This window comes from Hyaena hyaena, unplaced genomic scaffold (assembly GCF_003009895.1).
Source record: "Hyaena hyaena isolate Hyena2069 unplaced genomic scaffold, ASM300989v1 scaffold_2, whole genome shotgun sequence".
NCBI lineage: Eukaryota > Metazoa > Chordata > Mammalia > Carnivora > Hyaenidae > Hyaena > Hyaena hyaena.
In genome coordinates, this window is record NW_024080634.1 from 6,306,086 (window position 1) to 6,329,591 (window position 23,506).

General features: G+C 39.2%; 1 protein-coding gene across 1 annotated transcript in view; it reads left to right on the forward strand.

Annotated features, from left to right (window-relative positions):
• TTC3 (tetratricopeptide repeat domain 3) overlaps positions 1 to 23,506 on the forward strand; it is a 118,726-nt gene that overhangs the window by 16,582 nt on the left and 78,638 nt on the right. Inside the window, exons 11-16 of the mRNA XM_039227958.1 lie at positions 8,302 to 8,356; positions 16,214 to 16,376; positions 17,314 to 17,359; positions 18,367 to 18,487; positions 19,604 to 19,664; positions 22,058 to 22,118. Coding sequence (XP_039083889.1) covers positions 8,302 to 8,356; positions 16,214 to 16,376; positions 17,314 to 17,359; positions 18,367 to 18,487; positions 19,604 to 19,664; positions 22,058 to 22,118 — 507 coding nt within the window. The remainder of the gene's footprint in view (positions 1 to 8,301; positions 8,357 to 16,213; positions 16,377 to 17,313; positions 17,360 to 18,366; positions 18,488 to 19,603; positions 19,665 to 22,057; positions 22,119 to 23,506) is intronic.

Genomic DNA, 23,506 nt, shown 5'->3' on the forward strand with positions numbered 1-23,506 from the left:
GCCAGGTAGCCTGGTGAGGTAAAGGTCAAGAGCAGGGTTGTGCATACCTACTTCCTGATGGTCTAGCTTATGGTTCGACACCATCTAAGTTTTCACTAGAGGCAGGTCAGCAGCATTTCCTTCTTACGTGATCACCTATATGTACTGGATGCCAAAGTGATGTCAGAAACATTGTGCCACACAGGTTTGTTGGTGTTTCCCACCTTCTCGCCCATTGTTTACATGACTTGCTCAGTAACCTAGGGATGTTTTCTGAGTCCACAGTATGTCTCACTCCTGACCAAGTGAATAGTGTAGATAGTGTGACTTGAGAAATGAACATGTTGCCAGTGATTCACTCATGCCATTGACAGCAGAAGGACCCGTGCCCTTTAGCTGAGTTGCCACGGTTGAGATGTTTTAAGGCTCTCACATCTGAGGTTCAGTAGATCTGTCCTGGGAATCTGGCTGAGGAGCTGTGGGACACGGGGTAAAGCATCCAACCCCCTGGACTGTGCTGAGCACTTTATGCGCATGAGCTCAAGAGCTCAACAGCCCTCCACGTCCCTGTGAGGTGGGTGCTCCTGAGTCTTTATAGATGAGGAAACAGGAAGGGAGAGGTCAAGCAAAGTGTCCTCAGATACTAGGTGGGTGTGATGGAGCCAGAATTTAAACCCAGACAGCCTGGATGCAGAGTCTGTATGACTAATCCCCATGGAAAGGTGATGGTAGAATCGAAGAGTGATGTAAAAGCAGAAAAGAAAATTAAAAATAAATGTTCATATAGTCAATAAACACGAATATCCTTGTAGGACATGCTGATTACAAACTGTGAGTCTTTTTTTCATGTCCATCAGATTGACAAAAATTTTAAAAACTTCATAATACCAAGTGTTTGAGAGGATGTGGAACAAAAGAAACTTGCGTACTCCGCCGGAGAAAATGTAAATTGGTGCAATCACTTTGGACAACAATTTGGCAAGGTGAAGATGTGCATACTCTGCAGCCCACTTCTAGGCTCATATCCTCCAAACTCAGATGTGTCCCCAAGAAGATACGTGCAAGCCTTCACGATAGCATTGTTTGTAAGAGTAAAGAAATGGAAACAACTCAAATGTCTTATCAGTGGGGGAATGGATAAACAAATGATGGTATATTCATACAATGGGATTTTATATAGCAGTTAAAATGATGACAATGTTGAGTGAAAAAGCAAGTTGCAGAATGACTTGTATGGTATGACACCATTTATATAATGTTCAAAATATGCAAAATGACTTACATATCCACAGTTATTAAATAGTATGTATTCAAACTTTTTTAAATGCATGGGCATGTTAAATACCAGGGGAGTGGCTCTCTCTGGGGAGGGAAGGAGGAAGAAGGATCGGAGATAAGAAACATGGTACACAGTGGATGTCAACTGTAACAAGTTCTGCAAAAAGATCTGAAGTGAATATGGCAAAATGTGAAGATCTTGCTAAGCTGGTACTTGGGTGTTGCCTATATTAATGTTACTCTCTGTACTTTTATGTATACTTGAAACATGTGATAAAAAGTGATATAGTGAAATTAAAAATGCACGTGATAAGATGAAAAAAGAAAAAAGCAGCGTTCCCTAAACATCAAGGATAAAATAAGTGAAAAGCAATCTTGAAAGACGAGGATAAGTATTTTAAGACCAGTGGTGGCGAGTCAGAGGTGAGGCATGTAGGGAAAATGCTTCATTCAGAAACGGTCAAAGTGGTGGTGGTGTGGTTTGTAAATCAGATCAGTTTGTAAATCCGATCAGATCAAATTGTGAACGTAGGTGAGGCCAAGAGCCCACCTGAACCCTTCCCATTCATCAGATGTGTGCACCTCCAGGTCTGCGGATATCGTACTTGGGAAATCGTGGAACGGGGTTGGGGTGAGCAGGGCGGTGTGTGTGGAAATACTCTACCTCCTGCCACAGCATCTGCTGAATACTTCAGGCTCAGGACTGTGCAGTGTACCCCAAAATGCCTGGTGTGGCTGAGCTGTCCTTTTATTCATGTCTTCTGGAAGTTTGCTTTTCAAATATGATTGGGCAGTTACAGAGCATTATAGAGTAATAGTTTTAATTGAAGTAATCAGGTATTTTTGGTTTAAAAGAGAATCTAGAAAAAGCAGCTAGGCATATCTACGGCTTCTGTAGTTATAGTACTTATGTGAGTTATATGATTAGTCTGTGCCTCCTTACTGTTTCTTTCCTTCTGGTACTCACATGAGGAAATCTGCAATCTTTGATGGGATGTGATAAACTGTATAAGGGGAACTGTAATTGGAGAAAGGGAAAGTTTAGCCTTGGATGTTTTTTTAATTTGCTTTGGAAAATTATGGAACTTTAAACTTAGTGTTTACTTTGACCTTCAGTATTTAATTACCCATCATAATACATTTTCTGTTAGATCCAACTTGTGATTAGTAACAGGAAGATAGACTTTTAAGTGACTTCAAGTTTTTTGTTTTTGTTTTGTGTTTTTCTGAATTTCTCTGAGGCCAGAGGCATAAATCAAGCCAATTGTAGGTTCCTACGAGAATAGAAAAAAATCCTAGTGTGGGGTGCCTGACTGGCTCAGTCAGTAGAACATGTGTGACTCTTGATCTTGGGGTTGTGAGTTTGAGTCTCACGTTGGGCGTGGAGCCTGTGTAAAAAACATCTTACCATGTGTGTGGAGCATCACTCTGAGTGTCTTGGTTTGTTAGATTATTGCTCACGCTGCTCTCTTTCTTTTGCAGGCTCTTTATTTTTACAAGCTACTGAATTTGCTTTTGAAGCTTTTGAATTTATTTTTTCAATCTTTGTGGTTCACCTGCTTTTTAAAAGGCAGTAATAAATGCACATCATTAAGTACAAAAGAATAAACTGAAAGCTCTTGCCAAGCTCAGACCCCTGCCCTCATTCCTCTTTTCAGATCCTTTTCTATTTTCCTAATGTCTTATGCCTATATAATCACTTATGTTGAATCAAATATGGTTGCCATTTTTATGAGTCAGAATATAGGCAGTTTCATTTGGTTCAGTGTAATGTGCATATACATTTGCATACATATGTATATATATACATTTTTTTAACATAGGAACACACTGTACACACTGTTGTACTTTTTCCCCCCCAATACTTAAATCTTGGAGCTTGTTGCATATCAGTGTATATAGACATACACCTTTGTTTATGTTCATGGCTCCATAGTCTTTTACAAAATGGATTACTCATGCTTTGGTCAGTTTGTATTAGAATATAAATTATTTCTAGGAGCGCCTGGGTGGCTCAGTCGGTTAAGCGTCCAACTTCGGCTCAGGTCATGATCTCATGGTGCATGGGTTCGAGCCCCACATTGGGCTCTGTGCTGACAGCTAGCTCAGAGCCTGGAGCCTATTTCAGATCCTGTGTCTTCCTCTCTCTCTGATCCTCCCCTGCTCATGCTGTCTCTCTGTCAGAAATAAATAAAACATTAAAAAAAATAATATAAATGATTTCTAGTTAAAAAATGACATACAGCTCTGTAATGATTATCCTTTTACCTATGTTTTACATTCAGGCACAAGAATATCTGTAGATAAATTGCTGATTTTTCTTAAAGAGTTTATATAATCTTAATTCCAGATGCTAACTTTTGATATAAAATGTATGTGTTTATTCAGTTCATGGTTATCAGTCACTGCATATTTGGCAGAGACTGACAGTTAATCTGAATCCTGCTTTTGCTGCTTCGTTGTAAGATCTAGGAACTTGAGGAGGAGTATTACTATTTCTTTGTTGGTCTGGTCAGTCCTTGATAGTGATGACTTATAATTAAGAAAAAAAAGTGATAATCCTTTTATGTCTTGCAAAGTCCTTACCTATACTGTGATTTGAGAGAGTCAGTAACTAGCATCTCTTTTCCCTCCCGAGGCCAGAATCAGTTAAGAGATGAAACAGAAGACAGGCAAATGTGATCCAGTCTCACCACTAAAGCTGGTACAGTTTTTAAAGAATAGAGCCTAATTGGGATAGCCTCATAGCCAAGTGACTTGTTTAGTTCACCCATGATCATAGACAGAAGGCTATGGGGACGTTTGTCAACTTTCAGGTTGGAGGAAAAACGAATCTGGTTTTATGAAGGTGTTCAATAAAAGATTCCAAAGAAAAAAAGAGGCTATGCCAATACAATTAGTGCCCCTCCCCCTTCATTAGGTAGTTATTATTCATCTTTGGGAAAAGGTTAGGGCTACGGAAGGAGATAGCTCAGAAATAATCTAGCAAATCTACATGGAAGCTAGAGGAGGGGAAATACGTATTCATTGCTAACGTTTCAGGGCAAAATGCAGCATATCGTATATGAAGAAATAGGTGAGGGGGCTGGAGAAATAACATTTTGCCATGTAACATGTATTCAGTTGGATTGTCTAGGCTGGGGCTCTCTCTTACCCTCTGTTTAGTGCTCTAACCATTATGTCACACAGTCTTCAAGAGTAAGTAGCCATTTGCATTTCTTGAGTTTGCCTGTTTTCAGAGATGTATTGTTCAGGGTATTGCTATTCCGAAAGGTGTACCTGCCCTCCAGAGTATTTAGGTTTCAGGCTGTACTAGGTTGGATGAACAGTAACCCCATGTAATTTACCATGGCCACTTTGTTTTAGTAGGAGGACATGGTCATGTGCTAGTAAATGTAAAAATATGTTCATGCTTTTATGTATTTATATACATGCACACTGATGCATGTAGTATTTACAACATATGTGATTGTATGTCATGTTAATTATAATAACAATAGCATTCAACATTGATTCAGCCAGTGTGATTGGAGTTCTGCTTCTAGGTATGTCAGAAATGAGCAAAAACAGACACAGTTCCCATATTGTAGATAGCGGATCAGTGGTAAGAGGGAGGATGTTGCATTCATGGAATTAATAGTGTGCCAGGTGGCCTAAATACAGCGGAAGAGGGGAGTGGTGGTCAGGGGCTAGACCAAGGAGGGTCTTGTAGGCTACATTAAGACTGTGGGCCTTTAAAAGCCTCAAGAAGGGAGTAAAGGATTTTAAATTGAGGTGAGATGGTGTGATTAATACTTTAAAAAGATCAATCTAGTTGCAGTGAGGAGAATGGGTTTGGAGGGGATGCAGAAAGAATGTGGGTTAGGAGGCTGTTGCAGTACTCTAGGCCAGAGATGATGGTAGCTTGGAGCAGGGTATGGTAGTGGAAATGGAGAAGTGGAGGATTCGAGATATTTTGAAAGTAGAAGGGACAAAGGTTGCTTATAGTTTGGTGTTTGGAGCTATTAAGTTTCTGCCTTTAGCAGAAACTTGGATTATGGGCTCCCTCCTTAATACTGAGATCACTGGAAGAGATAAATTTGTAGGAAGTAGATCTTGACTTCACTCTTGGCCATCCTGAGTTGAAGTGTCCTTGAAGGATCCCAGTTGGAATGTCACATCAGCAATGAGTTAAGTGGGTCTGGGACTCCAGGGAAAGATTTGGGCAGGAGACACATTCTGGGGTGGTTAACCTAGATCATTTGAAGTTGTAGATATGGGTGAGGTTGCTTGGGGAGTGAGTTCTCAACTTTTATTGAGCCCTGGAATCAAGCTTGGGAGAAATATCCCCAAACCAGAGATTTTTAATTAATTGGGCTTCTAGCAACCGCCCAGATAGTACTCATGTGTAACCAAGGTTGAGACCCACTGGTCTAGAGTGAGGATGAACTGAGAACTAGGACTGAGCCTTGAGGGACACAAATAGCAGCCAGTTAAGGTACGGTGAACCTGCTTGGGAGACTGTTAAGAAGCGGCCAGAGAGGTAAGAGGAAAACTGGAAGCATGATATCATGGAAGCAAGAGAGAGCAAAAGTGGCCAGTAGTGCTTGTTGTTGCTGAGAAGCCAAATGGAATTTAGACTGAGCAATAAGAACATCTTTTAGTTCCCTTAGGGAGAGCTGTCTGTGAGAAGCTTGGAATGGATGCTGGGTTGGAGTGGGTTGGGATGAGAGGAATTGGTGACAGTAGAGGCAGCTGTTAAAAGTATCTGGGGGAGAGAAGTAGTGAGGAGATGAGGTATGCCATTGTATAATGATGTACTTGGTTGCAAATAATAGAAAACCCTGTTTAAATGGTGAAGAAAACTTAACCTCATTCAAGAAATCCAGAAGAATGTGGCTCTAGGGTTGTATATTTAGTGGCTCAACAATGTCCTCAAAGACCTAGAGATTTTCTAGCCCCACTGTGTGACTTGGACCTCAGGCTGCCTCCTCCGGTTACTGTAATTCAGAGGTTAAACTGGACATTCTAGTCTCCAGCAAAAGAATGACTCTTGTAATCTTCAAAAAAAAAAAAAATTATACGTACTTGAAGTGTACAATTCATATGTATATAGGTTGAATTTTCTGAAACTTTACGTGTCTAAGGTCCCAGCACCTTACATTTGTAAGATCGACACCCAGATCAGCCCCAGCAGTCCGCTTTGTTCCTCTTCCCAGTCTGCCCACCTCCTCCCCCAGGATAACTACTATCCCAGCTTCCAACGCCACGGGTTAGTTTTGTCTGTTTTTGTGCAATGTAAACAGTCATATAATATGTGCTCCTTTATGTTTGGCATTCAGCATTGTTTTTGAGATCCATATTGTTGCATGTAGTTGTAAAGTGTTCATCTATTGCATGAATATACCACATTTTATCCATTCTAATGTTGATGGACATTTGGGTAGTTTCTAGTATTTGGCTTTTACAGATAGTATCATTGTGAACATACGTATTCATTTCTGTTGAGAATATAGTTAAGGAGTGGAGTTGCTGCGACAAGGGTATGCTTACGTGCAGCTTTCCTGCATAATTTCCTGTCTGGTTGTATCATTTTACACTCCTGGCAGCAGTATATGAGCGTTTCAGTTCCACGTTCTCACTAACACTTATTATTTTGTGTCATTTCATTTAGACATTCTGATGGGTATGTAATGACACGTTGCTGTGATTTTAATTTGCATTTCTTTAAGTTGATCAAGGATATTTAAGTTGAGCATCTTGTCATGTGCTTATTGACCATTTAGATACTCTCTTTTCGTGAAGTGCCTGTTTGGATCTTTTTTCCCCCCCTTTTTAGTTGAATGTCTTATTCATTAGGTTTTAAAAAATTTTTATTTTGGATGTGAGTCATTGACCAAATATATGTATTACAAGTAGCTTCTCACATTCTGTGGCTTGCCTTTTCACTTTTGATGTTTTGTTTTTACAAACAGATGATGCTAACTTTAACACAGTACCATGTATCTGTTTTTTCCTTTAGGATGAGCACTTTTTGGGTTCTGTTTATAATCTTTGCTTTCTCTAACATCACCAAAATGTTCTATGTTTCTTTTAAAACCTTGATTTTTTAACTTTGATATTTAGATGTATAGTCCACCTGGAGTTGATTTTTGGATTTAGTGTGAGGCAGGGCTCAGGATGGACATGAATGTCTAGTTGCCTCATCAGTATTTCTTAAGAATACATGTTTTTTCCATGCATGGCAGTGGTCATGTTTGTCATGTAGATCAGATGACTGTATGTCAGCATCTATTTCTGATTTGTTTGTACTAATCTGTTGGTCAGGTCATCTGTCTTTAGATAGACTTTTTTTTTTTTTTTAAACTGTATATAGTCTTTTAGAAGGTACTGCTGTCTGGTAGTGTAAGTTCCTTGTAATCTCTTTTTAAGAGTGATGAGCCCTCTGAGCTCTCATTGGCCAGCACTGGGTTATAGAACTACTCCAAAACTAGTCAGTGGAAAGGAGAGTGAGATTGTCATGAGTGGCTTATAATAATTATAATTATCACTCTCATTTTTCATATGAGAAAGCGGCTAGAGAGGTTAATAACTTCCTAAATAATCCCAAAGAGAGTTAGCGATTGTATTGAACTTAACTCCCATCTGTATTTCAGTTTTTATGCTCTGTCCTCTGTGACTTAGCTGATGTGTGAAAGATCTGGGAGTTATATTTTTGGAGATCAAAAGTCTGGCTGATGTGCAAAAATAGTGCAGAAAAACCATGCAAATAATAACAAGTTAGGTATAGATGTAGTTAAGATACGTGTAGGAAATAACTTCAGACATAAGAAAAGTAGTTATTTCTGGGTAGTTGTGATTGTGACTCTAGGTGACTTTTTCCTGTTGTTTTACTTTTCTGTATTTTCCAAATTTCCTATAATGGACATATATGGATTTTTGAAAATTAAAAAAATTGTTTAAACTAGGCTATTTCTGGAAAATTCAAGATGTACAAATAGATACACAATATATAATGTCTTTATTAAAGGCATAAAAATGAATATTTTTTCTTTTTCTTTTTAGAAATGCACTTGGTGATGGAAAGAGAGCCACTATTCTAAGGAGCAGTTGGACAAAGGTAGGTTTCTTTTATATTTACATTCAGCAAGTAATGCCATATAACTTTGTGAGAAATCTGTGGACAGGATATAAATTTATATGTAAAAATGCTGGATAAAATTATGCAGAGCTCAAGAATGTGAGAGGGAAACCTTCAGTCCCATAATCAGAAAGGATACTTAAACACAGTAGTGAGGCTGTACTAGTCCAAGGAAGACAGGGAGCCCATAGGAATGTTGAGGGTCTGAAGGGCACTTCAGTGATTGAGATGTCAGTATCTGCACTTTCTGGATGGGTTAAAGACCTTCCTATGAAAAATGAAACTTAAAACCTAGGATGAATTATAGGAGACTGTCTTTACAACCTTGAAGTGGGAAAGGATTTCTTAAATAATACAAAATGCACAAATCTGGGGGTGGGGGAAACCTAATAAATTTGAATATATAAAACTTAAAAACTTCTGTATGTCAAAAGACACCATGAATGAAAGCACAGTCTGGGAGGAGATAATTTGTCATATAGAAAACATATATAACTGATAGGATTTATATCCAAAATATGCAAAGAACTATAATAAATAAGAAACCCAGGAAAAAATGGGCCAGCAAAATAAATAGGCACTTCACAGAAGAGAAATCCTGAATGAGCAATAGAAATAAATTATGTTTTATTTCCTAGAACTTAAAATTGTGCAGTTAGAAAAATGAAGCCAAGAGCAGAATAGAGAGCTTCCAAACAGGCCTTCATGTGCCTGAGCAAATGAAACAGTGTAGTATTACTTGGGGACTTATATTGGCAGAAATTAAAGAGACCCGCAGTCCCAAGTGTTGGTGCATGTGTGTACTAACAGGAACTCTCCGTGAACTGGTGGGTGAGAGTTGGGTGCAGCCAGCCTGGAGAGCACTATCATATACTTCTACTGTTGTAATTTGATTCTAAGCACGTGTACCCCACAAACATTCTTGTCGTATGTGCACATGGGGAAATACACAGAGCGGTTATTGCAGTATTGTTTCTGATGGCACAGAAATGCAGAGACCTGCATGTCCATTGCTAAAGCAGCAGTGGATGGTTATTTTCATTAGCTCAGAGGCTGGCCGTTCTGTCACCCCTCCCGCTCCCTCCCCCCCGCAGCCCTGTGTTCACTGTGTGTTGGCCGGTTGGCCGCCTCACCGCTCCTTATGTGTTCCAGGCCCACTCCCAGTTTGTACTTGCTCTTCCCTCTGCGTAGAACTAGAATGCCTTTCCCCAGAGCTAGTCCCGTATTTCCTTTCATTTTTTAACTATAAGTTGGCTTCTCAGTGAAAACTTCTCTGGCCGTACTACTAAAATGGCAAGCCTACCCCTGCCTAGATGTTTGCTGTCCTCTTTCCCTGCTTTACTTTTTTTTCTTCTTGGTATTTATCAGTATTGAACATCCTGTGTGTGTTATTTCAACTGTGTTTACTGTGTGTCCTTCCTTACAGTGTGTGCTCCATGAGGACAGGTTTTTTTATTTGGTTGGTTCATTCTTGAATCTAGACTGCCTGACAAACTGCCTGGCACATAGCAAGTACTTACTAGTAAATAGTAAATATTTGTTGACCAAGTGAATGAACGAACCAAATACTAGATTGCAGTGGAATAAGTTAACTGTCTTATCAGCATTAATTGGTTTAAAAACCAGGGTTGAGAGGTGTCTGAGTGGCTCAGTTGGTTAGGCATCTGACCCTTGATTTCGGCTCAGGCCATGATCTCATGGTGGTGAGATTGAGTCCCGTGTCAGGTTTTGCAGTAGGCATGGAGCCTGCTTGAGATTTTCTCTCTCTGTCTGTCTACCCTTCCCCCTCTTGCCGTTGCTCTCTCTCTCAAAACATTGACTATTAAAAAACAGTGTTGAATGAAAAAAAAGCAGTAAAAACATAATATAGGCCAGAAAAATACCTATCCAACTCATGAAAATGTTTGCTTCTGGGCAGTTAGGGAGGGAATGATGAGGGAGGGTCCAAAGAAGATTTCAGCTGTATTTGTATGATTTTATTTCTTTCATTAAAAAAGAATCTAAAGCAAATACAACAAAATGTTAGCATTTAATTCTAGACGTTTATAATAATAATCACTGTATTTTCCTAAATCATAAAAACATCTTTTTTTTTTCTTTTAAGTAGAGCTTCAGAAAGACCTATGTTTCAGACTTCATTCTTGGCTTTACATAATTTGTTTTTAAACCAGAGTGAGTATAATCATGGAATTTTAGAGTTCCCCACATTGTGGCCAAGAAGTGTATCAGAGCCTGGGGGCTATGAAATTCCCCAGGTGGACTTCTGCATCCAAATTTTGGAGTCCATTTTTAAATGCCTCATTTTACAGATGAGGAAATTGAGTCCCAGAAAGGTAAAGGGACTTTTGCAAGTAAAGACAAAACTGGATTGAGAATCCAGCATTAGATTTGCTTCTATTTGAGAGTGATTCGTTTGTTGCTATTTTTACTACCATTGTTGTGCTTGACACAGAAATTTATTGATCACTGAACTGCATTTGGCATGTGTTCTTACAGAGTGAATAGATGATAGAATTCTTAACACTGAAACCAGACCCTGAAGTTGGTTTTTCTAGAGTTACCTTTTCCTGTTTCAATTATCAATTGAAAAAAGAGGACTACAGCTTTCTAAATTACACTGAAGACTGTTACTGTTGTAACAATTACATTGTAAGGTGTTTATTCCTGACTTAATTTATTGAACAGAAAATACTCACTTTTTAAAAAAAGACTATTTTTTTAGAGCAGATTTGGGTTCACAGCAAAATAAAGAGGAAGGTAATTTCCTACAGATGCCCACACGTGCTTAGCCTCCCCCATTGTCAGTCTCCTCCAGCTGACTGGTACAGTTTGAGAATTGATTAACTACACAGGTACATTGTAATCACCCAAAGTTTGTAGTTTCTCTTAGGGTTCACTGCCCAAATATTAGGCATTCTGTGGGCTTGGACAAATGTATACTGACATTTATCCATCATTATGGTTTATACAGAGTATTTTCACTCTCCCCAGTATCCTCTGATCTGCCTATCCATCCTCCTTTCCCCCAGCCAACCCCTGGCAGCCACTGATCTTTTTACTGTCTCCATAGATTGACCTTTTCAGAATGTCATAGAGTTGGGATCATACAGTATGTAGCTTTCTCGTATTGTCTTCTTTCACTTAGTAATACACATCTAAGTTTCCGCCATGTCTTTTCATGGCTTGATGGTGGTTTCTTTTTAGTGCTGAATAATATTACACTGTCTGGATGCACCAGTTTCTTCATTCACCTACTGAAGGACATTTTTGTTGCTTTCAAGTTTTGGCCATTCTGAATAAAGCTGCTATAAATAATCTATGTGCAGGTTTTTTTTTGTGGATATGTTTTCAGCTCCTTTGGGTAAATACCAAGGAGTATGATTGCTGGATCATATGACAAGAATATGTTTAATTTTTAAAGGAAACGACAAACTGTTTTCCAAAGTGGCTGTAACATTTTGCATTCCTGCTGGCCACAAATGAGAGTTGTTGCTGCTCCATACCCTCAGCATTTGGCGTTGGCAGTGTCTTGAATTGTGGCCTTCCTGATAGGTGTGTCATGGAGTCTCCTTTCAATTTGCATAGGATGTGGAGCATCTTTCATGTGCTTATTTGCCACTGTTTACCTTATTTGGTGAGGTGTCTGTTAGGATCTTTGGCCCATTTTTAAATGGGTTGTTTTCTTATTGTTGGATTTTAAGAGTTCTTTGTATATTTTTGGGTAACAGCCCTTATCAGATGTGTCTTTCCTAAATATTTCCTCCTGATTGTGGCCTCTCATTTTCCTGACAGCAGGTTTCAAGAGCAGTTTTTAATTTTAATTAAGTCCAGCTTATCAGGTATTTCTTTCATGATCCATGAAAAAGTCATCACCATTTTTTGCATTTTATATTTAGGTGTGTGATTCATTTTTAGTTAATTTTTGTGGAGAGTATAAGGTCTAGATTCATTATTTTTGCATGTACATGTCCCACCACCATTTGTTGAGAAGGCTATCTGTACTTCATTGTATTGCCTTTGTTCGCTTGTCAAAGATTAGCTGACTGTATTTATGTGCATTCATTCATTTTATTTAAATAGGGATATTTTGTGATGATTGCAAAAATATTTGTCTGGATGCCAAACACAAATCCTATTAAGTATTTTAAAAATTTGGTAAGTACACCTAGGTCATTTTTCATTTTATTTTACTGAAAAGGAGTGCTCTCTGAAGGGTAGCTTAAACTTCAAAAGCAAAGGTAGACCATGCAAGGTGCATTCTGTACTTCTACTTTGGAATAACCATGAGCCTGAGTCTGTTGAGTCAGCCTCTACGGTATAAGCCTGTATAAGAAGGTACTCTTGAAATTCTGCGAAGGTGGGCCATTATTCTCCCTTCTTTCCAGATAGAGAAGACTGGTACAGTGTCAGCTGTCCTACAGATGCTTTCAAGCTTAAGAGAGGGTATATCATTGTATCCCAAAGAGTGGGAATTTTTATAGTAAACTAACATTTGTCAACAATCTCTGTGCACTGTTACTGTTATAGAGTATACAAGCCAGTTGCCTCACAGATGCTCACAAGAACCTTTTAATACTGAGGGGGTATATTTTTGTGAGTGACCAAACCTAACTCAGATTTGGTCTAAGTAGTTGGCTCCTGTAATTGAAAAGTCTAGAGATCAGCTTCAGGCATAGCTGGATCCAGGTTTGCATACATTTTTCTTCCTGTTTCTCAGTTTTGCTTTCCTGTGTGTGTTAGCTTCATTTTCAGTCTTTTCTTTCTCTTTTCATTCTTTCTTTTTGTAGGTTCTGTTGCTGAATAGAGTTTTCTGATTTATTTCTTCTGCAGTGTCTAATCTGCCCGTTTTCATCTGATGTATTTTTCATCTTAAATGCTATAACTTTCATCTTTGGAATTTCATTTTGAGTATTTCTTACATATTTCACATTTTAATATGTTCATTCTTTTAGCTTCTTGAGCATATGAAATATGTTTGTAATAACTGTTCTAATGTTCTTGTCTGCTAATACTATCGTCTGTGTCATTTTTGAGTTATTTTCAACAAGTTATTTTTTTTTCTCTTCCTTATAGATCACTTTTCCTTTGCATACCTAGTAAGTTTTTATTGGCTATAAGACATTGTGAATTTTACCTTGTTTGTTACTGATATTTTTGTGTACCTGTAAATATTTTTGAGCTTTGTTTTGGGATACAGCAAAGTTACTTAGAAACAGTGTAATTCTTTGGAGTCTTGATTTAAGCTCTTTTAGGTGGGACCATAGTGGTATTTGGTCAAGGGCTATCTTTATCTTCACAACTGGGGCAAAATTCTTCTGAGTACTCTACTTGTTATTCTCTGAATTATGATGTTTTCCATTCTGGCCAGTGGAAACAGGACTTGTTCCTGGCCCTGTGTGACTGCTTACTGTTGTTTCCTTTTAGGCTTTCAAGTGGTTCTTTCCCTGGTTTGGGTTTTGGGTAGTTGCCCCTCCTGCATGTACTGACTAGTACTCAACCGAAGACTCAACACAGGTGGACCATGTGAGGACCTCTGGAGTGCTCTGTGGAGCAGTCTCCTCCCTGGTCCTCTGCCCTGTGAATTTGCACCGTCTCGGCTTTCCCGGATTCCTTGGCACTGTCTCCTCAGCGGAGACCGCAGTCCCTGCCCGGGTTCCTTCTCCCTGTGTCACGGCTTAGAAGCTCCACCCAGCCAGGCAGAGCAGTCGTAGGGCTTGTTCGGTGTGTTTCTTAGGTCTCGGGGATCACTGTCTTTTGTTGCCTGGTATTCAGAGTCCACACATCTTTATTTCATATATTTTGTCCTTGTTTGTTTGAGGCAAGAGCATAAATCCAAATCTCTGTTACTGTATCTTGAGCAGAAGTGGTAGTTAGAATGTAGGGTTCCCTCCTGGCTTCATTTTGAAAAAGACTTTCAACCATGTAATGGGAGCCCCAAACTGATATCCTTAATAACTGTTAATTCTAGTGGAAAGAGAACCTCTTTTAATATCTATTTAGTACACGTGAGGGATGCCTCGGCCTGATCCTGGCTGAGCCATGTGCCCACCAGCAGATCAGTCCTACCACCTGGAAAATGGTGCATTTCGATTGGTCAGTCTCCTGGGTCACTGCTGCTCTTCTCCTTGTTTATTGTTGAGATGGAGGCTAGTCCCAGTCCTGCAATTACAATATAGAGTAGGGACATGGTGACACCAAGAAGAGGGACTGCTCGGCAGATGAACAACAGGGAATTTCTCTATATGGGATACACAAAGAGGTAGTGTCAAAGAGGAGCAAACCTTGTATTGTAATTGGGTTCAGGAAACATTTAATTTAAGCTTCATTCACATAACTTGAGCAGTGAGATCTGAATAAACTCCTTTCTCAAAGAATAGACATTATACTAGGTTTTACAGAGTTTGGGAAGAGAACCCAGCAGAAGAGAAGGATGGTTGGGACGGGGGGCAGGTTGTGGATAAAAGAAAGAAAAAGTGTTTTCTATAAACTTAGTAGGTATGGTTTATAATCTTATAATTTCTGATGCTGTGAATTTTTATGTAGTTCTCTAAATTTCAAATATTCCTAGGAGATAGGATTTTGTCCTGTAGCATATCTGAGAGACCTGTCTTCATATCCCTTTTGAGGAAAAGCAGAATTTAAGCAAATGGAATCAGAATTGGGATCTTTGATCTGAGCCTAAATAGTCTGGCTTTAAAAATGCTTCAGAACTCACAGATTGGGTTGGTGCACCAGAGGAGGATTGTATATGCATCGAACCTGCATAAACAAAGGTCCTCATGGTTGTTTCTGGCCTTTTTTAGTGAAAAGTTCATCTTTCGTAAAAGATGTCAGTTATCTCTGATTTAGTAGTTTCTTACAGAATGAGAATGTTCTTTGTAAAATGTGGGGGTAAGGAGGAAAGAGCTCTGGGTCCAGAGTCCTACGGTCAGGATTCTTTGGTTTGTCTCTGTGTAAGTGTGCCATTAGGGAAGTTTCTAGCCTCTCTCACTGGTAAGCCAGTTCCCAGGTGGAGACTGTACCTATAACTGGAGCTCTGTTTGTGAGTAGCTAGAAGAGGGGGTGGTTGAGTTAGCCCCAGGTTTGGTAATACTAGCTTCCTAGATTAAAACGTTCATCCTTGATATAGAGTTCCCAAAGTGCATACATGGGGCCAGCCAGGACTGTGGTTCTGTAGCAAGCAAAACAAAACACAAAGCCCTGTTAGTTGGAATTGAGTAAATCCGTGGTTTTTGGACCTTTTCTTCAAGCCAAGAACTACACTTAGAGGTAAAATAATGAAAAGCTGACTGAGAGAGGTGGGTGGAAGACCCAGGCTGGGTCCACCCCTTATCTGTAGCCATGCTCTAGAAGGGCCGCAGAACTACAGTCTAAGCTGATTATTCCATCCAGCTCTGAAATCTGTGTGATTTCCAAAGTGTAAAGAATGTAATGACTTAGAGACTATTATTGCCTTAAAATATGTAGAAAAAAATTACGTTACTCATTTATAATGAATGTTTTTTTTGTACTTTATTTGGCACAAAATAATATATTTCATTCTTTACTAGTAAAATTTAATAAAGCTTGAATTATTTTCTCTGGGGGCATAAAAATCTCTTAAGCAAAAATACTGATCTCTAGTTAAAATTATTATAAATATTATTCATAACTTTTCACTTTAACTCATTTAGGTAATTTTATTTCCTGAGAGGTATTAACATTTTTAAAAATTTTTCATTGAGAGGGTCCTAATCTAACATTTAAAGTAGTTTTCAAGCAAAATATTTTTCCTTATCTATTTTCTTTAACTTAAGCATATTTTTGAGAAAAAATTAAATTTATCTTTTGGAACAGGGTCATTATCGTTATTGTGCTGCTCTTTCTATGCTGGGGGAATATGACTGGGCCCTGCAAGCAAACATAAAAGCTCAAAAACTCTGTAAAAATGACCCTGAGGGAATCAAGGATCTAATTCAGCAGCATGTAAAGTTACAAAAACAAATAGAAGACCTGCAAGGTATTTCACCTAAGATTCTTTGGTTACAGTCGAATTCCCTTTAAAACTTTTGAAGGTGGGTTTCTTGGATTATTGGAGGACCATAAATCAATTCTCAGGTGATTTGTACTTATTTTGTTATGCTTTATTGGTCAAGTCACTTAAGTTTTCCATTTCTGTCTGTGTAGAAGTACGTCAGTGTTATATTCCATTAGGTAATTACAAATGATGTCTATCTTTTATTTGAAACATACAATAACAGGTTATTTATTCTTCTGTAGATTTTTAATAAAGTGAAGCCTTTTCAAACAAAATTGTTTAAAAATTTTCCTTCCATTATTATAGTTAATTCTTAAAGAAAAGACCCTTCAGTAGAGTTGTTTGATGTCTTTACACCAAGTGTGTGATTCATTCTGTACCATGCTGACCATATATGCATATATACATCTGTATGGGATATGTACTCATACCAGAAATCAGCTGTGTAGGCTAGGAATTCCAGATTTTCATTCTCTTCGTTTTCTCTCCGAAGTGATTTTGCTTTCTCCAGTGCCCGAAATTCCCTTACTCTATACTTTCAGCATATAGGTCTTTCCTGTTTTTCCTTCTTTGGGTATTTAATGTCTTAGGAAAGTGAGCTGAGATGTTATCATCCAACATAATGTGATTATAAGATTGTGAGCTCCTTGAAGACAGGTGCCATCTCTGGTTCAGATTTATATACTGCTGCACCTAGTCAGTGATCACATGTAATGGGATGTCAAATAAGGCTGTGTAACGTTTTGCTGAAGCCATCCTAAAACTAAAAACATCTGGAAATGTAAAATTATTTAGGTTTATTTTTCAGTTCTGTAAATTTGATGCTCTTCCTGTCAGTTTAAAGGAAATTTGAAATCTCTTTAAAGTATGTGTTGCTAATCCACTGATTATTGTGCATGTGTGTGATTGATTTTTATAGGTCGAACACCAGCTAGGAATCCATTTAAAGCCTTTTACGAAAGCAGGTGAGTTACTATCACTCCGGTCTGTAGCTCTTACTTGGGACGGCTTTGCCTTCTAAGTTCAAGCATCACTGCGTATGACACTTTGTAGCTAATGTCAACCACAGTAAAGCTGGCGAGAGGAAGGAGAGGGGTTTGAGTCTAAGATCAAGTGACCTGTGAATTGTCACATTTGTTTTGTGGACTGTTTTATGAACCATTTGCATATGTATTTATGGGAGATCTGTAGCCTAAGCCTAGGGGAAAAGAGTAGTATAATGTTACTTGCAGGTCACTGTACTGGGATGGAAACGGTTTTTGTAGTGGTGATCCTAGCATCAGAGAGTAGGGACACAGTCTATACCTTTAACTGTCAGCCGTTGTCCTGGAAACATCTGCCTCCAGCCTCCCAGTATCTTTTCAAAGGCTAAGACACTTTCTGTTAGACATAGACAACAGGCGATTTGAGTATGCTCACAAGCAAACAGGTAGCAGCCAGGGTTCTACATAGATTATGCTTTTTCCCACATGCTTTAGATACCTAAGATATCGAAGCTGTTAACATTAAAACAGGGAGACTTATTTGAATATTAGAAACCAGAATACATTGAACTGTTCTTAATCGGAGTTTTTCCTACCAAATTGAAAATAACATTTATATACAAAGCCCAATCTCAGAGGTAGATTTTTTCTAACACAGTATTACCATGCTTTCAAGGGAACAAAGGCAGTAGTTGCTAAAACTTGTTTGTTTGAGGGATAACTTTTTAAAAATTGATGCTAATCAGGGGCACCTGGGTGGCTCAGTCGGTTAAACGTCCAGCCTCAGCTCAGGTTATGATCTCGTGGTTCGTGAGTTTGAGCCCCACATTGAGCTCACTGCTGTCAACCTGTCAGCACAGAGCCAGCTTCCAATTCTCTGCCCCTCCCCTGCTTGTGCTCTCCCCAAAGTAATTATTTTTAAAATTATTTTTAAAAATGCATGCTAATCAATAGGAAAAAATTTATTTTTTCTTTTATTCCCCATTCAGGGCCTACATACCTAGTTTATCAGCACCTGCATTTAGTACTTCACTTAACTTTGTGGAAACTGAAAAAGATTCCAGAAAAACAAAGCACGAAATGGCAAACGGTGGTAATCAGAATATAAAGGTAGGTTCAGTTAAAATTGAATTTATTTCAGGATTAGAAAGTCTCATGTTTTTACAGTAATATTTTGGTGATAACGGAAGCTAAATATTTTGGTGATATGAATCCCTTTTTGCTTCCTGATATCAAGAGAATGATTTTCTCTCTTTTTAAAAATTTTCTTTTAATATTCCAACGATCTCCTTCAATTGCTTGAAGATGATATTCAATGTCAGTTACTTTTGAAATCACATTTGTGTGTTTTCAAAATACTTTTTTATAAATTTCATTTTTCCTCTTGGGTAAGTTCTCTTTGTGTGCTATTCCTGCTTTACATGTCTCTCAATCAGACAGCCACTTGGGAATGAGTGATGGGGGAGTCTGGTGGCCAGTCACCCCACTGCTTACAGTGCTTTGGATTTTTCTTTACCTCCCTTTTCCCCTTTTGTAATCTACTTGGCCTCTGGCACCACAGCAGCCTGCCCACGGGCTCCTGTTACATTGGGTCTGGGAGGCTTGCCATCCCCATCTCTGCCCCAGGCGTTTCTGCAGCCTCTCTTGTGCTTCCCAGCAGTGGCCTGGCCTTGATTTCCCGCTGTGTGCACCAGCACCCAGGCCTGATGGTTTGTGAGGGCTCCTCTAGGCCTTCCAGTCCGCCTCTGTGATCAGCGTCCCGGATTATCTGTATCTCCGTTTTCTTATGAACAGTATTATATTAAAAACTCAGCGGGTATCACCAAGTCCACATTAATATCTCTTCCTAGGATTTGAGATGAAAAAAGGAAAATAGTGTTTTGGGGTAGGTGGCTAGTAGGCATTGAAGGGAGCTTTTCCAACTCCCTGTACCGTCCTTATATTGTTAATATTGATGATCTCAGAGGCTGTATTCAGTTAGAGAGAGGAGCACAAGGAAAAACATGACAGTATTTATTCAGTACACTTCTTGAGCAGACCTGTCAGGCATCATGCCACGTGTTGGAAATAGAATGGTCATTTTGTTTGTTTATTTAGGCCTAATAACCAGCTGGTTATTTTAGGCACTTGGGTAAATTCTATTCTATTCTATTTTATTATTTAGCTATTGAACTCTTTATGGCTGTATTTTTTTTTTAATCTCACTAATTTTATTTTCATGGTTAGGTGGTAGATGAAGCTTTGAAGGTAGATGATTGTGACTGTCATCCGGAATTTCTACCACCAAGTAAGTTTTTTCCTTATTTGAGTTGTTGCTGAATTAATGTAGCATTCCTAAACTTCCATGCCCTAACATTTGTACAAGCCTCACTTATATTTGCTTTTGTTCTCTTTTACTTCATAACGTTTCTATGTGAGAAAACATTGAATATTTACTTGAAGTCAGTGCTCAGTTCTTTCATATTACTTAATAAGTTTAATTTTGGCAATCCATATAGGAGGAATAGAAAGGGAGGATGAAGCCTCTCTTCATCTGCTGCCTGATTCCCATTAGGCCAGTGTCTTTCAGCTTTAATTTCATTACCCATCACTCCTCCATGACCCAGGAGGTTTTTTAAACGTTTTTCTCCCCCTATTTGCCCTCTTGCCACAGATACTGTTTATCTGTTTGTGTCCTGTGTGTACATCTGTGCTTTGTTTATTAAAAACGTTAGATTTTTTTCATCTCCTAAAAACTGGTTTTTACTCTGTTGGGGGTGATGTTGTGAATGGATGCTTTAGGCTGATACTAGTTTATTTTAACTTGTATGTGCTTAGTGAGTATGTTTGTTTACGCATCTAGTAAATACACATACGCCCAGCAGGGCTCCCCTTACCTGGCATCGTTGAGAAATGATGGGTCCAGAGAAGCAAACGTTCACACTTCATTTATTCTCGGTCTCCCTTTGTATGACCAGATTTTGTTTGAAAATCACTCTAGAGTAGATTATATGCTTCCCTGCCTTTTAAAACCGAGCTTAAGAAAATACAGATTTTCTTGATGACGCAAGGTTGCTGGTTAGATACAGATTTTTTTTGTCCCAGGCTTTATGTGCTCTTTCCAGGGTTGTTGCGGTGACATTAGTAACGTAGTTCGTGACCCTGCTGCCCTCTTTTCCTATTTGTTGTTTGTTGGTTCGTGTGTTTTCTGCTTCTGGCAGCCATTTCTGTCTTTTTTCCCTGCAGTTCTGTCTTGTCTTAGGCTCCGGGGTCACACACCCAGCTCTTTACCACTGGCCATTCCCGTTTGGTTAGCACATTGGAGAATGATAAAGAGGGAGACTGAGGGATTGTCTTACCCAATGTGACTCTAACAGCACATGAAAAATCAGTGAGAACAAAACTTTTCTTTTGGAAAACACCTTTTAAGTTATTGATGTTTCTTAGGCTGTTATTATCAGCACATTTTTAAGTAGATAATTTAAATACCTCCTGCACTTCAGCATCTATATTCAGTCAAAGACATTGAGGTCCTAGGGTTGGGGGTGTGTAGATTTGCCCTAAATTGGACAGCAGGAATCAAACGCAGACTCTTCTGCCTTTCTGAAGTCTCCTTTGTTTGTTTGTTTGTTTTAATGTTTTATTTATTTCTGAGAGAGAGACAGCTTGAGCAGGGGAGGGTCCCAGAGAGAGGGAGATACAGAATCTGAAACAGGCTCCAGGCTCTGAGCTGTCAGCACAGAGCCCGACGCGGGGCTGGAACCCACGAACTGAGATCATGACCTGAGCCAAAGTCAGATGCTCAAACGACTAGCCACCCAGGTGCCCTTGGAAGTCTCCTTTGTTCTCTGAGGCCACTCAAACCGCTTCGGCTTTTATCCCCTCCTTAACCCATAAGTTCTGACTTGCCTCTGCTGTCTCTGCCCAAAGCTCCCATCACATATGTCCTGTCCCTATTGCCTTGCTCTCTTCCACACAACTTTGTGTGTTTCCCTCCCTGCTCCAAAGTTCACAGCAGTTCCTAACCTCCAGCCTGTGGGTCAAAGGCTGGACTCACACAGTTCCAGCATCAGAAGCAAAGGACCGGTGACCACTCAGTCCAGCTGGCCTTTGCAGCCCCTTTCCAGCCTTTTCTTGTTACCCAACTCACCAGATCGCACAGGTTTACTTAGCGTCTCTTAAAGTGAATGTCATTCTTGAGTTTGGCCCATCCTATCCAAATCCTACTTGTTTCTTAAAGCTAAATATGAATGCTGCATTCCCACTAATGTTTTTCCCAGACACTCAACCTTAAGTGATTTCCACTTCTGTGAGTTACAAGACCAGTTAACATGGAATTAATATGTCAGTAAAAACATGGTGTATTTTCTTTTCTTCCTAAAAGCAATTGTTGTGTAATTCTGGTCACTATCTTTTCTTACCATCTGATTATAAACTACCTGGGAAGAGGAACTATGGCCTCTATCTCTTTCTATCTACTGTAGGCCTAAATAATACCATTGTAATTTATGTTCACAGTAATTTTATAGCGTGAATAGACAGACATCATCATAGCTGTTTCTTTACCTGTTTGTATTACACTCACATAAAATATTGCCTACTTTGCTTTCCTGTTCCAATGTACATATTTTTAATTGATTTGCTTTCAGGCTTGTTGATTGTTGTGTACAGATTTCAGGAACAAATGCTTTGTGTTCACAGGTCAGCCTCCAAAATATAAAGGAAAACAAAAATCTCGAAACAATGAATTGGAGAAGTTCAGGTATGTTATTTATCTAGGCTTACCCCCCTAATATTCTCCTCTTAAGAAAAAAGAAAAGGGGAGGGATGTGTCTTTCAAGTAGTGCCTATGATGAGTACTTTGAGATATCAAAGGCACGTCTTTAGGAAAGTGTCAGTTTTGGCTAAAGTGTTATTAATCCTGAATGTTAGTAATGTCTGAAAGTCATATAATATGAGATCTAGCAGTGTTAATTCTTAGAAATCTCAAAATACATGCTCTTAAGAAAAAATATTCACAGAAGCGTGAAGTGAAAATTACGCTTTCTCCCTGCTCACCTTATTTTGCCTTTTCCACAATTGCTTCTCTCGTGGCTTCCTTTAGGTACTGAGTTTTAACAAGTTCTTGGCCACCCAGAAGCTTACTCTGCATACACAGGCATGGGTGTGTGTATATTCAGGGGCCCTTTTGAGCGGCCGTCCTTAGAGGAAAGTGTTCACTAATAAAGCAACTACTTATAAAATAGTAGTTCTACCAAATATCCCCTCCCCCAAATTAACAAGAACTCTTGCCACCTGTCTTTACAATTTTTACAATTTACAAAGCAAGAGAATCTTTTCTATTGGCTCAATCTCTATCAAAGGGAATGTGTGATTTTAACTTTGATAGAAACTGCCAAATTGTCCTAGGAAATGAGTACTGTTCAGTACTCGTGCTCAGCTGTGGGTGGGTGTGGTATAAAATATATATATATATATATATATATGTATGTATGTATGTATATTTGTTCTTTGTCCTTAGTTCTTGGCATAGAGCACCTAAGATCCTTGGAACTTTTGGACTGAAAAGAGAATCTTTCGTTATTCCTAACGAGCTCTTCTCTACCTTACCTGGGTTTAAACTAAGATGACTTAAGGCTGGGCCCCCTACCTGCAGGGTTGGGGTTGGTCACCAGAAAGAGCAAGCATTTGATTGGGGGGCTGGAACTCTCAGCTCCACCCCCTGATCTGCAAGAAGGGGCTGAGAGCAGGAAATTGAGGTCAGTCACCAGTGACTAGTAATATAATCATTCGTGCTTATGTGTTAAGGTTATGTAATAACCTTCATAGAAACCTCTGAAACCATTGCGGCTCAGGGAGCTTGGGTTGCTGAGCTCATGGAGGGGCCAAGGAGGTGGCATGGGTTGGCAAACGTTCCTGTGCAACACCCGCACCTTCCTGAGCACCTCTTCCATTGGCTGCTGTGAGTTACAGCCTTTGTGATAAGCTAGTGGTGATGAGTAGAGCACTTTTCTGAGTTCTGTGAGTCATTCTAGGGAATTATTGAGCCTGAGGGAGGGTCACAGAAATCTCTGAGTTTGTCATCTGCCAGACAGTAGTGGGCAGCCCGAGCGCCTCTTTGGGGTGGACAGTATGGGGAAGGGCACTGTG